The sequence below is a fragment of the Bufo bufo genome, chromosome 3 (genome assembly GCF_905171765.1).
Source record: "Bufo bufo chromosome 3, aBufBuf1.1, whole genome shotgun sequence".
In the NCBI taxonomy this organism is placed as follows: Eukaryota; Metazoa; Chordata; class Amphibia; order Anura; family Bufonidae; genus Bufo; species Bufo bufo.
This window is the reverse complement of record NC_053391.1, coordinates 611662108-611676318: the sequence shown is the minus strand read 5'-3', so window position 1 is coordinate 611676318 and position 14211 is coordinate 611662108. Positions and strand designations below refer to the sequence as shown.

The 14211-nt window shown below is 47.1% G+C and overlaps 1 protein-coding gene across 1 annotated transcript in view; it reads left to right on the top strand.

Annotated features, from left to right (window-relative positions):
* RCBTB1 (RCC1 and BTB domain containing protein 1) overlaps positions 1–14211 on the top strand; it is a 49234-nt gene that overhangs the window by 20625 nt on the left and 14398 nt on the right. The window contains exons 4-7 of the mRNA XM_040426025.1: positions 4711–4877; positions 5507–5665; positions 9104–9211; positions 10794–10933. Coding sequence (XP_040281959.1) covers positions 4711–4877; positions 5507–5665; positions 9104–9211; positions 10794–10933 — 574 coding nt within the window. The remainder of the gene's footprint in view (positions 1–4710; positions 4878–5506; positions 5666–9103; positions 9212–10793; positions 10934–14211) is intronic.

Below are 14211 nucleotides of genomic sequence, written 5' to 3'. Positions count from 1 at the left end.
GTGAGTGAATGGGCCCTAATAGCCCTGTGTGCCTGTCCTGGTGAGATGTGATCCCTATGCTAGGTGTACCTGTGTGTGGTACTTCCGGAAACACTCTCCATAGGGCAGGGTGGTCAGCACAGTCAGGACAGAAATAGCGGGTGTCACGCCTTATTCCACTCCTGCTACAGACACGACATCTTTTTCGGGGTGACGGTTGGGTTGAGGTACCAGGAACGACACTGGGGAAATGTCGCTCGTGTAGACGGCTAACTACACTGGTGGATGGGGCCACGGAACCTCCTGGGTAAAGGAGGTTCTCGATGATCTCTTCCTGGAATTTGAGGAAGGATCGTGTTCTCCCAGCCTTACTGTAGAGAACAAAACTATTGTAGAGCGCCAATTGAATTAAATATACAGACACCTTCTTATACCAGCGTCTGGTTCTGCGGGAAACTAAATACGGAGACAACATCTGGTCATTGAAGTCCACCCCTCCCATGAGCGCATTATAGTCGTGGACACAGAGGGGCTTTTCAATGACACGGGTTGCTCGCTCAATTTGGATTGTCGTGTCTGCGTGAATGGAGGAGAGCATGTAAACGTCACGCTTGTCTCTCCATTTCACCGCGAGCAGTTCTTCGTTACACAAGGCAGCCCTCTGCCCCCTTGCAAGACGGGTGGTTACAAGCCGTTGGGGGAAGCCCACGCGACTAGTTCGCGCGGTGCCACAGGCGCAAATCCGTTCTAGAAACAAATGCCTAAAGAGGGCCACACTTGTGTAGAAATTGTCCACATAAAGATGGTACCCCTTGCCGAATAAGGGTGACACCAAGTCCCAGACTGTCTTCCCACTGCTCCCCAGGTAGTCAGGGCAACCGACCGGCTCCAGGGTCTGATCTTTTCCCTCATAGATCCGAAATTTGTGGGTATAGCCTGTGGCCCTTTCACAGAGCTTATACAATTTGACCCCATACCGGGCACGCTTGCTTGGGATGTATTGTTTGAAGCCAAGGCGCCCGGTAAAATGTATTAGGGACTCGTCTACGCAGATGTTTTGCTCAGGGGTATACAAATCTGCAAATTTCAGGTTGAAATGGTCTATGAGGGGCCGAATTTTGTGGAGCCGGTCAAAAGCAGGGTGGCCTCTGGGACGGGAGGTGGTATTGTCGCTAAAATGCAGAAAACGTAGGATGGTCTCAAATCGTGTCCTGGACATAGCAGCAGAGAACATGGGCATGTGATGAATTGGGTGCGTTGACCAATATGACCGCAATTCATGCTTTTTTGTCAGGCCCATGTTGAGGAGAAGGCCCAAAAAAATTTTAAGTTCGGAAACTTGGACTGGTTTCCACCGGAAAGGCTGGGCATAATAGCTTCCCGGGTTAGCGGTTATAAATTGTGTGGCATACTGGTTGGTCTCTGCCACGACTAAGTCCAAGAGCTCCGCAGTCAAGAACAGCTCAAAAAATCCCAGGGCCGAACCGATTTGAGCCGTCTCAACCCGAACTCCAGACTGGGCGGTGAAAGGGGGAACTACAGGTGCGGCTGAAGTTGGTGACTGCCAATCAGGATTTGCCAGCACCTCAGGGACTCTAGGGGCTCTACGGGCCCGTCTTTGCGGTGGCTGCGACGGGGTAACTATTGCACGTGCCACCGTACCAGCTTCAACTGCCCTTCTGGTGCTCGCTACTTCACCATGTTGTACGGCAGTGCTGGTACTAGGTCCAGGAAGGGCTGCGCTGCTGGTGTATGCCTCACCACGTGATCCGGCAGCGACAGCCCCACTCTGCTGCTCTTGAAGCGGATCCTGCGTAACCTGTGGTCTAGCGACATGGGGCCGGGTACGCCTGGTGCTGCCAGGGACCTCCACCTCCTCGTCCGAACTTTGGGTCAGAGAGCCACTGCTTTCCACAGGTTCATATTCTGACCCGCTAGATTCATCAGATGAGGGTTCCCACTCCTCATCCGACTGGGTCAGAATCCTGTAGGCCTCTTCAGAAGAATACCCCCTGTTTGACATTTTGGACTACTAAATTTAGGGGTATTCCCTGAGACTACCCAAGAAAAAAAGCAAACCTGTCTTACAAAGGGGAGGCTAGCGAAGTACCGGAGGCTGCTGCGGTTGATAAAAAATATCAAAACTGATTTTTTTATCGCCGCAGTGCGTGTAAAATGAATGTGCAGTGATCAAAAAATATATATTTTTTTGTCACTGCGGTGGGGCGGGCGTGGGTGAACGCACGTGTGGGCGACCGATCAGGCCTGATCGGGCAAACACTGCGTTTTGGGTGGAGGGCGAGCTAAGGTGACACTAATACAATTATAGATCTGACCGTGATCAGTTTTGATCACTTACAGATACTATAAAAGTACAAATGCTGATTAGCGATACGCTAAACAGCGAATAAAAGTGACTGCGGTGCGGTGGGGTGGGCGCTAACTGACGCTAACTACCTAACCAAGGGGCCTAAACTATCCCTAAAACCTAACAGCCAATACCAGTGAAAAAAAAAGTGACAGTTTACACTGATCACTTTTTTTCCTTTCACTAGTGATTGACAGGGGCGATCAAAGGGGTGATCAAAGGGTTAATTGGGGTGCAGGTGGGTGATCTGGGGCTAAGGTGTAGTGTTGGTGTACTCACAGTTCAGTCTGCTCCTGTGCTGGATCCAACCGACGAAAAGGACCAGCACAGGAGCAGACAAGCCATATAACAGATCATATTTACTAATATGATCTGTTATATGACTTTGGATTGGATTTTTTGAAAATCGCCAGCCTGCCAGCCAATGATCGTTGCTGGCAGGCTGGTGACGAAATACTTCTTTTAATTTTGCCGGCCCGCGATGCGCATGCGCGGGCCGGCTTTGAGCGAAATCTCGCGTCTCGTGAGATGACGCGTATATGCGTGACTCTGCGCAGCGCTGCCACCTCCGGAACGCAATCCTGCGTTAGGCGGTCCGGAGGTGGTTAAACAAACACAATGTTCAGACAATGAGAGCGGTTTCCTCATCTCACATAAGTCATGTCTTTCCTGTAAATTTGGAGACCACTATATTGGTATAAAGCCAATCAAGTGTCATATGTATCAGACGGTGGTCCAGTATTGACCAATGACCAGATTGTGACTAGGTAGGTGCCACCATAGAACTGGTATAAGCTGTGCAGACACAACTGTAAAATGGGTAGGTAGTATGCCGAGGTATGGGGATATTAGTAAGTGCCCAGCTATAACTGAGGTAAGTACAGCTCTGAGAGCACCGACCTCAATGTGGAATGGACTCTCCGGGAATAACAGTCACATGGGAACTGTGCTTGACCCGAGACTCCAAACATCCCAAACCCTAACTACCTGCCCCACTTAGCTGGAACTCCCACATATAGGGTCTAGCAAAGGCTGATGAAATGCGGTGAGCCTTTGCCTAGACCATATGTGGGAGTTCCAGCTAAGTGGGGCAGGTGGTTAGGGTTTGGGTGGTTTGGTGTCTCGGGTCAAGCACAGTTCCCATGTGACTGTTCCCAGAGAGTCCATTCCACATTGATGTCGGTGCTCTCAGAGCTGTACTTACCTCAGCTATAGCTGGGCACTTACTAATTTAGCTATCAAGCTCTATGCACTTTTTGAGGGTTTCCAATACACACATCCCCATTTTTGTTTATTTAGTACCTAATGAGGATTATAATTTTAGCGCATGTGTCTTGGTGAAAGAAGACTTTTCCTAGAGACTTAGTAAAACCTAAGACCAGACAAAATCTAACCATGGTGAGAAATTGTCATTATAAAAACACGAACAACCCAGTACTTGCTTAGTAAATCCCCAGTCGTTCCATTGCTTCAGGGCTCCCTTCATGTCTACACACATGACCACTGCAGGAAGTCACTGGCTGCAGCAAACATGTTTATATGGGCACATTTATTTGTTCTATTTTTGAGTTTGATTTTGGAGGTGGCCCTCTTTCCTAAGCATTTAGAAAGCATTAAGAAAATTGCTCTACGGCAGCCTCATGGGCCATAGACCCAATGGTCAGAAGAGGACCTCATTGACTTTTATGGGAGGGATTTCTAGGCCTGTTCTGTGCCCTGTGAAGAGGTCACTGTACAAGGAAAGAATAGATCAGCTGTGACAATCACCTACTGTGAATTCAGGATCCTAGCTATACAGAGGTGATATCATTACAGGCAGGATTAGAACGACAGATAAATGCAGTAAAGTGATCTGTACAGACCAAGTGGCGTCTATTAGGCTTAGTGGCCAGTGCGACAAGTGCAGGATTTTATGGTTTTTGTTTAAATATCGATATTGACATAAAATAATATTATTTTTTTTATAAAAACATGATTTAAACAAGGTTATTTTCTGGTGACATTCCCTTTTTAAATGTAACCGCAGACGCCACTTTAATCTCTCCATTCACAATATAATCGACCCTGTTTAGAGCTACATAAGCCCCACTCCCCCCCCCCCCCCCCCCCCCAGGTGGTCACAGCACATGCCTGCCTCCATTCCCTACAATAGTAACAGTAGTCGTTACTTGAAACTGTCATTTTTCTTTTTTTCGTTAAGTTCCAGATTTGAGTGCTCCTACCAGCTAACTTTTGGATGATACCTGGTTCTGTCCAATCTAAAAATATATTCCTCTACTAAAAAAAGTACTTTTGTTTCTCTCCTTTACCATTCTTTGTCTGTGCAGCAGTAGAAGTAATGCTGACCGTTTTATTATCTGCAGATGGCGAGCTTTATGCTTGGGGGCACAATGGTTACAACCAGCTTGGGAACGGCAACACTGTACAAGGAACAGTCCCTGTTCAGATCTGTGTGGATGTGCTGACAAAGAAGGTGATGCAAGTGGCTTGCGGCTCCCATCATTCTATGGTTTTAACGGCCGATGGAGAGGTAACGGTTGTCAAAATACTGGCTAAATACAAGCCGCATTTATTATATCCTTAATCAATCCTTAATTAATTGCCTGTGCGATCAGCTGTGTTTCTGAGCACAGCGCCACAAGCTCCGGCACTCTAGGCAGGGCAGGTTGGGTCCCCCCCACTGTCTGACAGACTATAGAAGCAGATAGCTGTTTTTAGTGGGAAAACCCCTTTAATGCTCTGTGTCCTCCAGAGCAAGATATGCCCTGTTGTAGTAGGGCTATGCTCTGGCTTAAAGGTAAATGTCCTGAATTCCTTAAGGGGGTGTTTTAAAATGGATTTGTAAACTAGAGGACCCCTTTAAAATAGTGTAAGCGCATACATAGGCTGCATGCTTGTGTTTGGCTGTGAAGAGTGGGATGAGTGTAATTGATCTTTTTGGTGATTCTCTGACAACATCTTTAAAGGTGGATGTAAGATGCCTAGGGCACCAACTCTAAAAACTACTGATGGGGTCACCATAGGTGTAGTGTGATTGTGCAGGGACGTTGTTAGTAGTTCATTCCAGATCTGCCTTGTATATTAGCCAACCTATCACGTGGTCTTGCCACATAAGTTTCTGTCCTGTGATTAGCCAACTTTTTTTCCCCCCCTATTTAGGTGTTTGCCTGGGGATACAATAACTGTGGGCAAATTGGTTCTGGGACCACTGCGAATCAGCCAGTTCCTCGCAGAGTATGCGCCCAGTTAAACACAAAGGTGGTTATTGCAGTTGCTGCTGGACCCACTTGCTCTATGGCAATAACAGACAATGGACAGGTGAGGTAAAAGTGTCAGTAGTGATCTGTAAATTTTACTTACATATTGGAGATACCGTATTTTTCGCCCCATAAGATGCACTTTTTCCCCCCCAAAAAGTGGGGGGAAAATGCCCCTGCGTCTTATGGGGCGAATGCTTCCATTTTACATCGCAGTCTGCAACGCTGCAGCATCGCGGACTGCGATGTATGAGCCGGGAGAGAGGAAGGGGTGGAGTCCGGAACTAGGGGCGGGGCCCGGTGCAGTCACTGTACTCTTACACCGGGCCCCGCCGCTCACCGCAGTATTTATAAACATGAATCCTCATCCTGTAACTAACGCTGCGCTCTCCCATGTTCCCATGTCCCCTGTATCCCCACAGCACTTACGAACAAGCTCCCATAGCAGGCAGAGCGGACGGCAGCAGTAACGTCACTCACTGACATTGAGCGCCTGCTCCGCCCACTTTATGAATGAAGCAGGCGCGCGACGTTACTGCTGCCGTTCGGGCTGCCTGCTATGGGAGCTTGTTCGTAAGTGCTGTGGGGATACAGGGGACATGGGAGAGCGCAGCGTTAGTTAAACTTAACAGGATGAGGATTCATGTTTATAATTCGGTGAGCAGAGGGCTGGTGTATTTTGGGGGACACTGTTATGAGGGGGATCTGTGGATGACATATAGCAGTGTCATCCACAGATCCCCCCCCCCCCCCCCCATAACAGTTCCATCCACAGATCCCCCACCCCATTCAATGCCATCCACAGATCCCCCACCCCATTCAATGCCATCCACAGATCCCCCACTCCATAACAATGCCATCCACAGATCCCCCCCACCCCATAACAATGCCATCCACAGATCCCCCTCCCCATAACAATGCCATCCACAGATCCCCCACCCCATTCAATGCCATCCACAGATCCCCCACTCCATAACAATGCCATCCACAGATCCCCCCCACCCCATAACAATGCCATCCACAGATCCCCCTCCCCATAACAATGCCATCCACAGATCCCCCTCCCCATAACAATGCCATCCACAGATCCCCCTCCCCATAACAATGCCATCCACAGATCTCCCACCCCATAGCAGTACCATCCACAGATCCCCCATAACAGTGCCATCCACAGATCCCCCATAACAGTGCCATCCACAGATCCCCCACATGACAGTACGTCATCCACAGATCCCCCATAATAGTGTCATGCACAGACCACCATTAATTCAAAACCCACCAAAAGCACACCTTTTGGTTAAATATTTTTTTCTTATTTTCATCCTCAAAAACCTAGGTGCGTCTTATAGGGCGAAAAATACGGTATATCAAGGCTGGCCGATGGATCCGTCATTCTTGATCTCCCTGCACTGGCGTGAGATGTGCCTGATTTGCTAAGAGACAGAAGCCTGTTAATCAGGCACACCTCTGCCCTGCTGTGCGCCAGAAACTGAAGTCTACTTCAGCTATAACTTTCTGGCGAAAGTTGTAGTAAATGCGGCTGGTAGTGCAAAGTTAAGCCACACGCCTTTTCTCAGAACCTTTTTTTTTTTTTTTTTTTTTAAAGTCGCAAATTATGGTGCACAGATGCTGTGCGCCTTCATTTGTGACTTCTTTTTTTTTTTTACGCCACTGTTGTGGAGTAAAGTCATCGATGTCCCCCATTGTGTGTAACAGTCATTAAATATCGCAGAAACTTACAATTTTCGGAGTCAGGCTACTTTTACACCAGTGTTTTTGCTGAATCCATCATGGATCAGCAAAAACGCTTCCATCATAATACAACCGTCTGCATCCAATATGAACGGATCCGGTTGTATTTTTAAAATGGCCAAAATGGATCCGTGATGAACACCATTGAAAGTCAATGGGGGGACGGATCCATTTTCTATTGTGTCCGAGAAAACGGATCCGTCCCTATTGACTTACATTGTGAGTCATGACTGATCCACCTTGCTCTGCACCACATCGCGGACAGAAAAACGCTGCTTGCAGCGTTACCAGGTCAGCGATGGGGACACAACCAAATGGAACTGAATGCATTCTAGTGACTCTGTTTCATTCAGTTCAGTTTTGTCCCCATTGACAATGAATTGGGACAAAACGGAAGTGTTTTCCCCCCATTATTGAGATCCTGTGGATCTCAATAGCGGAAAGGGAAAGCACAGATGTGAAAGTAGCCTTATCTGTATGGCTGTCTTCAGTAATTCCTTGAACTCATAGTGAAAACTACTTATTGGAGTTTTAAAAAGTATTGTTAATACCCAGTGCTCTAAACTAAAGCTGGCCCGTACACAAGCGCTAGCGCACAGCTCTCTCCTGATCCTCCCATACTTGAGGCTGTATTACACAGCCTGATTCTGCATGCGATTGTCAGGAGGGAAGCGTTGCTTCCCAGCAATCTCCTGCTCGCTACCGGAGGAGACTGCTGCTATTACATGCAGCGATCATTATGCCACCGCTCATCCCCATGCTGTCTTATTACTTGCCGGCAGCAGATCGTGATTAGACTGCACGATCTACCGCCGGCAAATCGTGATCTTTCAGCATGCTGACAGACCATGATTGCCTGAACGAGCGTTTGCTCATTCATTGGGTAATCGTGGCAGTATTACACCGTCAGATCGCTAACTAGCATTACTGTAGTACAGGCTTTAGGTGTGCTTATGTTATGCAGGTGGTCCTCTTTACAAAAGCCTAATATAATCAATGGATGCCATGCTAGTCTAATCAGGCTTGGAGCGATCAGTCTGTTTCAGGGCTCCATTCTTATAGAAAGGCACCATGAAGCAGGTCCTCCTGCTGATTGACACCTTTCTTCCTGTGTACAGCGACACTAGACATGTGACACTCCATGCCTACAAAGCATGATATGACTGTGTACATGAACCATATTAAAGGGGTTGTGCGAGTTCAGAGCTGAACCCGGACATTCCCTTATTTTCACCCAGGCAGCCCCCCTGAGGCTAGCATTGTAGCATCTCATGCTCCGATGCGCTCCCTTGCCCTGCGCAGGGCAAGGGCTCTTTTGTTTATCATAACACACTGCCGGGCAGAAACTTCCGCCCGGCAGTGTGTTCGGTGACGTCACCGGCTCTGATGGACGGGCTTTAGCGCTGCCCTAGCCATTTTACTGGCTAGGGCAGCGCTAAATACCGCCCATCAGTGCCGGTGACATCACCGGGCTTCCTGGCAGCCCCATGGAGAGCCCCGGTACGTCAGCGGTTCTCAAAAAATGCCTTTGCCCTGCGCAATTTAGTGCAGGGCAAAGGAGAGCATCTGAGCATGAACTGCTCCGATGCTCAAGTCAGGAGGGCTGCCTGGGTGAAAATGGAGGTATGTCCGGGTTGAGCTCTGTAACCTGACAACCCTTTTAAGTCTCGGAAGGGGGGCATCTGTTCAAGGACTTTATCACTGAATGCATTAAAGGAAGTTTTTTCTTTTTTTCCTCCCTCTCCAGGTTTATGGCTGGGGATATAATGGTACTGGTCAACTTGGAGTTGGAGGGACTGGAAACCAACTCATTCCCTGTAAAGTAGTATTTGTTCAGCAAGTGTGTATAGTTCAGGTGAGATGAATGCATATTAAGCAATGCTTTTAGGTCATTATGAAAGATTAAAGGTGCTGCCACATGTTTTGGGTAAGGCAAAAAAAGCATTTTTTTTGTAACATACCTACGTTTTCTTCCAGCAAAGGGGGGGGGGGGGGGGGAGAAGCAAGTCTCACACAGCAAAACGGAGTTACATTTATTACAAGAATAGCTACATTAAAAGGGTTTACCTAACCAGAGGCTAGGTCATCAGTATCTGATCGTGGGGGTCAATTATTTTTGTGGTTTTAGCGGCAGATTTCAATGGAAGGTTGAGATTTGTGGCTAAACTGCACCAAAATCAGCAATTAGACATTGTGGATTTTGGTGTGGATTTGCAGCATAAACGCACATAAATCCACACGGAAATTTTTGTGGATCTTAGGTGCAGTTGACTTGTGCAGGTGGCCTAAGGGTGCCCGTACACATTGCAATCGTGCTGCATTAACAAAGTAAATTAATCTATGCATTTAGCTTGAAACAAAGGCAATTAAGAGGTCATCCACATGCGGTTACCACCATGGCTTGGCCACAACATGTATAGGCGGGTAAGGCTGAATTCACGTGTGCCAGAATTGATGCGCTATTGTAGTGATTACAGCAGTTTACTATAATATAACTTCACCAAAACGCAAGGAAGTGTGGTGAAAATGGCATGCCCCAGAATAGGTTTATTGTAATGGTAAAAGTGATGTCCCCTCAATCTACAGGCTTCCTGAGAACTTTTATCTTTCTGCCTGTTCCAAATGTATCCAAACATGTAAAGGGTACCATAGCACATTTATTGCGATGCGAAATGCTGGGTTTTCCAGGACCCATTTTCTGCCCCTCTTTTTCCCATTTCAGATCTACAAGGGCCATTCTAGCTTTAAAGGGGTTCTACAGGAATAAAAAAAAATGAAAATGCTTAAATATTTTATGATATATTCACAAATACCTTTCATTACTTAGAATGCCTTGTTTTGTCTAAGGAGCAATCATTAGAAGAAATAAAATGGCCGCTGACCTATCAGTACACACACAACCTGTCCTAATCACAACATTGAGGTAAAGAGCTGCCTCCTCCTCATCCTCCTCTCTGCTCTGCTTGTCATGAATCATGATCCTGAATACAGGTGAATCTCTGGGAATGCAGATGATGGGGAGACATGAGAGGAGGTGGGGTTGTGGCTAATGAGCAGCTGGACTTGTGTGCAGTCTCCATTACCACAGTCTGTCCTGTCCGTCCTCTCTGTACTTCATGTCTCCTCATGAACTAAATTCCCCAGAGATTCAGCTAAAGTTCTTATCTGTATTCAGGATCAAAATCCCTGATAAGTAGAGAGGAGGATGAGGCAGCTCTTTACCTTAGTGTTGTAAAGTAACTTGTCCTCCTGTGTGACTAGGACAGGTTTTGTGTGAACTAATGGGAGAGCGGCCATTTTGTTTCCCATGATTGCTCCCCAGACAAAACGAGCCTTTTATAAATAATGAAAGGTATTTATAATAAAGTAATTAAGTATTTTAATTTTCTTAATTCCCAGAGAACCCCTTTTAATAAATGTTTTCATATTGTCTGCAGATTGCATGTGGCTACAGTCATACCATGGGGCTGACTGATCAAGGTTATCTCTACTCCTGGGGAGCCAACACCAATGGCCAACTGGGTATTGGCAACAAAAGTAACCAGCTTTCTCCAGTCAGAGTGGAGACAAGTGAAAGGTATAGTACATGGGGTGCATTTCACTGTCCTTGCTGCATAAGAAAATCATAGCCGACACTTTTATTTCCCAGACCATTAACTCAGTCACAGCCACACCAGTGTGATGTTCTGTGGAGCAGCAGTTTAACGAAAAGTGACTCCTGACCAGATCTGGGCATGAAGCTGCATTTCACCATTTAGACACTGTTCAGGGGGCCTTGTCAGATTGTATACGGAGTCCCTACCAGAGGAGAGGGGCATCTCACCAGGTTTAGATTTTCACTCTGCTGAAACGAGAAACCTGTTTTGCTAATAATCCATATTTGAAGTTAGTCTTCAAATTTTAACCCCTTCCCACAACTGGCTGTACAGTGGTGTGAGTACACTACCATAGCCCTGTGATAAGATACAAAGTTACTGTATCATAAATTAGTATAATACACTCATATGATTGTATATGGGTGAGGGCAGCCGCAGTCGGCCCAGGAGATGCTGCTGACACATGGATCATGGTTTTTGGGGCGATTACGGTCATGTGCATAAGCCCTTACATGCCAGAATCAGTAGCCATCCTGACATTTTGTTTGTAAGACCAGGGGCCTTTATAGATTGCCTGCCAGTTGGTTTAAAAAAAAATACCTCTGCGGAAATACCAAATGTGTATCAACAAATATAATAATTACTCTATTTAAACCACCTGGTAAAAAAAACTACTTGACACGTATGGCTACATAAACAAATCTACATCATTTCAGAGATCTGATAACCCCTTTGAAGGGGTTGTCTTACTTCAGCAAATGGCATTTGTATACAAAGTTGATGTATTATCCATATTGCGTCATTTGCTGGCTGGATTAATTTTTCCATCACATTATACACTGCTCTTATCCAGGGGTTACGACCACCCTGTAATCCAGCAGTGGTGGCTGTGCTTGCACACTATAGGAAAAAAGGCTGGACTCTTTGTTGGCTGGCACTGCGGGAGCATGCATAGGCTGTCTCTTTTCCTACAGTTTACGGCCACCGCTGGTGGATTGCAGGGTAGCGCAAGGCTCCAGATGGTGACCAAAATGGTCGCTAATGCGACTTGGAATTGAAAATGGCGACAAGACTTTGTAGTCTTGTCGCCATTTGCGCCTAGACCCTCCACTGCTCTGCCGCTTTAAGAAGAAAGACACACAGCAATCTAATAACAGAGCTCCGTACAGTACAAGCTCTGTTATTAGTGAGGAGGCTGCTGATTGGTCAGTATCAGCGTGGTGCCGTGCCATTGGCTGCTCCTCTCACACCCCCTTCTCCTGCGCTGAACACAGCAGCTTGCTTTTCAGTTATGAAGACGGGGAGTGCGCTCTCTGCCGACTGCTCCATAGACAAGGGGCAGCTCACTGCTGACTGCTCCATAGACAAGGGGCAGCTCACTGCCGACTGCTCCATAGACAAGGGGCAGCTAAAGTAGACTAGTTTTTTCAGTCATGCGACGCACGGAGGTGAGCGTTCTGCGTGCACTGCGCCATGTGCTGAGGGTTCTTGTGCCCCCCATGTAAGTGGTGGAGAAGAGAGGGCAATGATGGTGGACCGCTGCAGTGCGCTCAGCCACACACAGAATGCAGAGTAACGCTGGGCTTTGTCTCCTCACACTAGCAGATGAAACAGATTCCATAGCTGGTTTACGGTCACAGGGCCTGGTGCACTTTGTGTGCTAAATAGAAAGAAAGGAATGCACTGTTGCCAGCACGACCAATCATCGTAATGTAGTGCAGGGTTTCAAATCGTGACAGTGAATGGGGTCGCATTGCAACCCTACAGTTGTGAGAATTATTGGGGCTGTCATGACGATGTGCAGGTCCCAAAATGACCCCTCACTAGTTGCAATGCTGCATTGCTACACTGTGATCTCTGGCCATGTGATGTTTGTCACAGCCAAAAGCCCCTTGCAGACTAGCGTTCCTCCCGCAGAGTCCGCAACGTAGCTCCCGGCCTGGGCCAAGTGCAAAAAAAGGTGTGTAAAGTGGTTGTCCCAAATGGCCATTTATTACATAACCACGGGTTAGATAAGCCTGGGGGCTACATGGTGACTTTGGCCCCTTGCAGACTAGCTTTACTACCGCAGCGAGTCCGCAACACAGCACCCGGCCTGACCTCCCAGCACTGACGGGAATCACACAGCATTATGTCCGTGTTATCCAATACATTCCAGAACTGTAAGGATTACATAGCATCATAAATCAATATAATGCTATGTTATTCTGGTCAGACCGGGTGCTGTGTTGCGGACTCACTGCGGGAGTAAAGCTCATCTGCAAGGGGCCAGTGTCACCATGTAGCCCCCAGGCTTATCTAACCTGTGGTTATGTAATAAATGGCCATTTGGGACAACCACTTTACACTTTTTTTTTGCACTTAGTCCATCCTTTTTGTATGCACAGTACGGCTGATGTGCAGGAGAGGTCCAACGGCGCTCCTCATTAAAATATGGCTGTTACCTGGAGTGGAGTCTCATCAGAACAGCAGCACCACAGACATGGTAAGCGGGAGAGGTCGCAATTAGGGAACAAAGTTTTATGCGAATTGACTTTGGATGTTTCATCCGAAGCCCTAGTCGCAATAACCACTGTACAAGCGTCATGGACGCCTGTACAGACAGTATTTCTCCCTAAAAAATGTCTAATGCGTATGAATAGGCACGATTTAACTGCCATTCATGGAACAGGGGAGCACGCGCCACTGCCGACTGCTCATGAAGTGCCAGGGACAGCATGGCGGGAACGGAGCCTCTGCTGAGTAAAGACCATGTGCCCAGGTGATGTCACCAGAAGTGCCAGCGAGCCCCGCAGGCTTCTATCTGCTGCTGGGAGCTCAATGTGGAGGTTTATGAAAGGAAAAACTAAATAGCCAAGAGCCTAAAGAAAACCCTGTTTCTGACCCTTATGTTACAACAAAAATTTGGCGACTACATTTGATTTTTTGTTTGGAGCACTGTAGTCGTACTTCCCCCCCCCCCCCCTGCCCCCCCCCCCCTGCGCGTGTGTGTGTGTGTGTATATGTGTGTGTGTCTGTGTGTGTGTGTGTGTGTGTGTGTATGTATATATATATATATATATATATATATATATATATATATATATATATATATATGTGTGTGATCCTGATGAAGCTGCCCAGTAATGTTTCTGACCCTTCCACTTAGCTAGCAGGTCACTCGGACAACAAAATGGACACAGATCTACAAGTCAAATGTTCCTTTTGAGGCCGATGTTATGTTGATGAATAGGCACATCTATCCAGATGGCCGTATGCA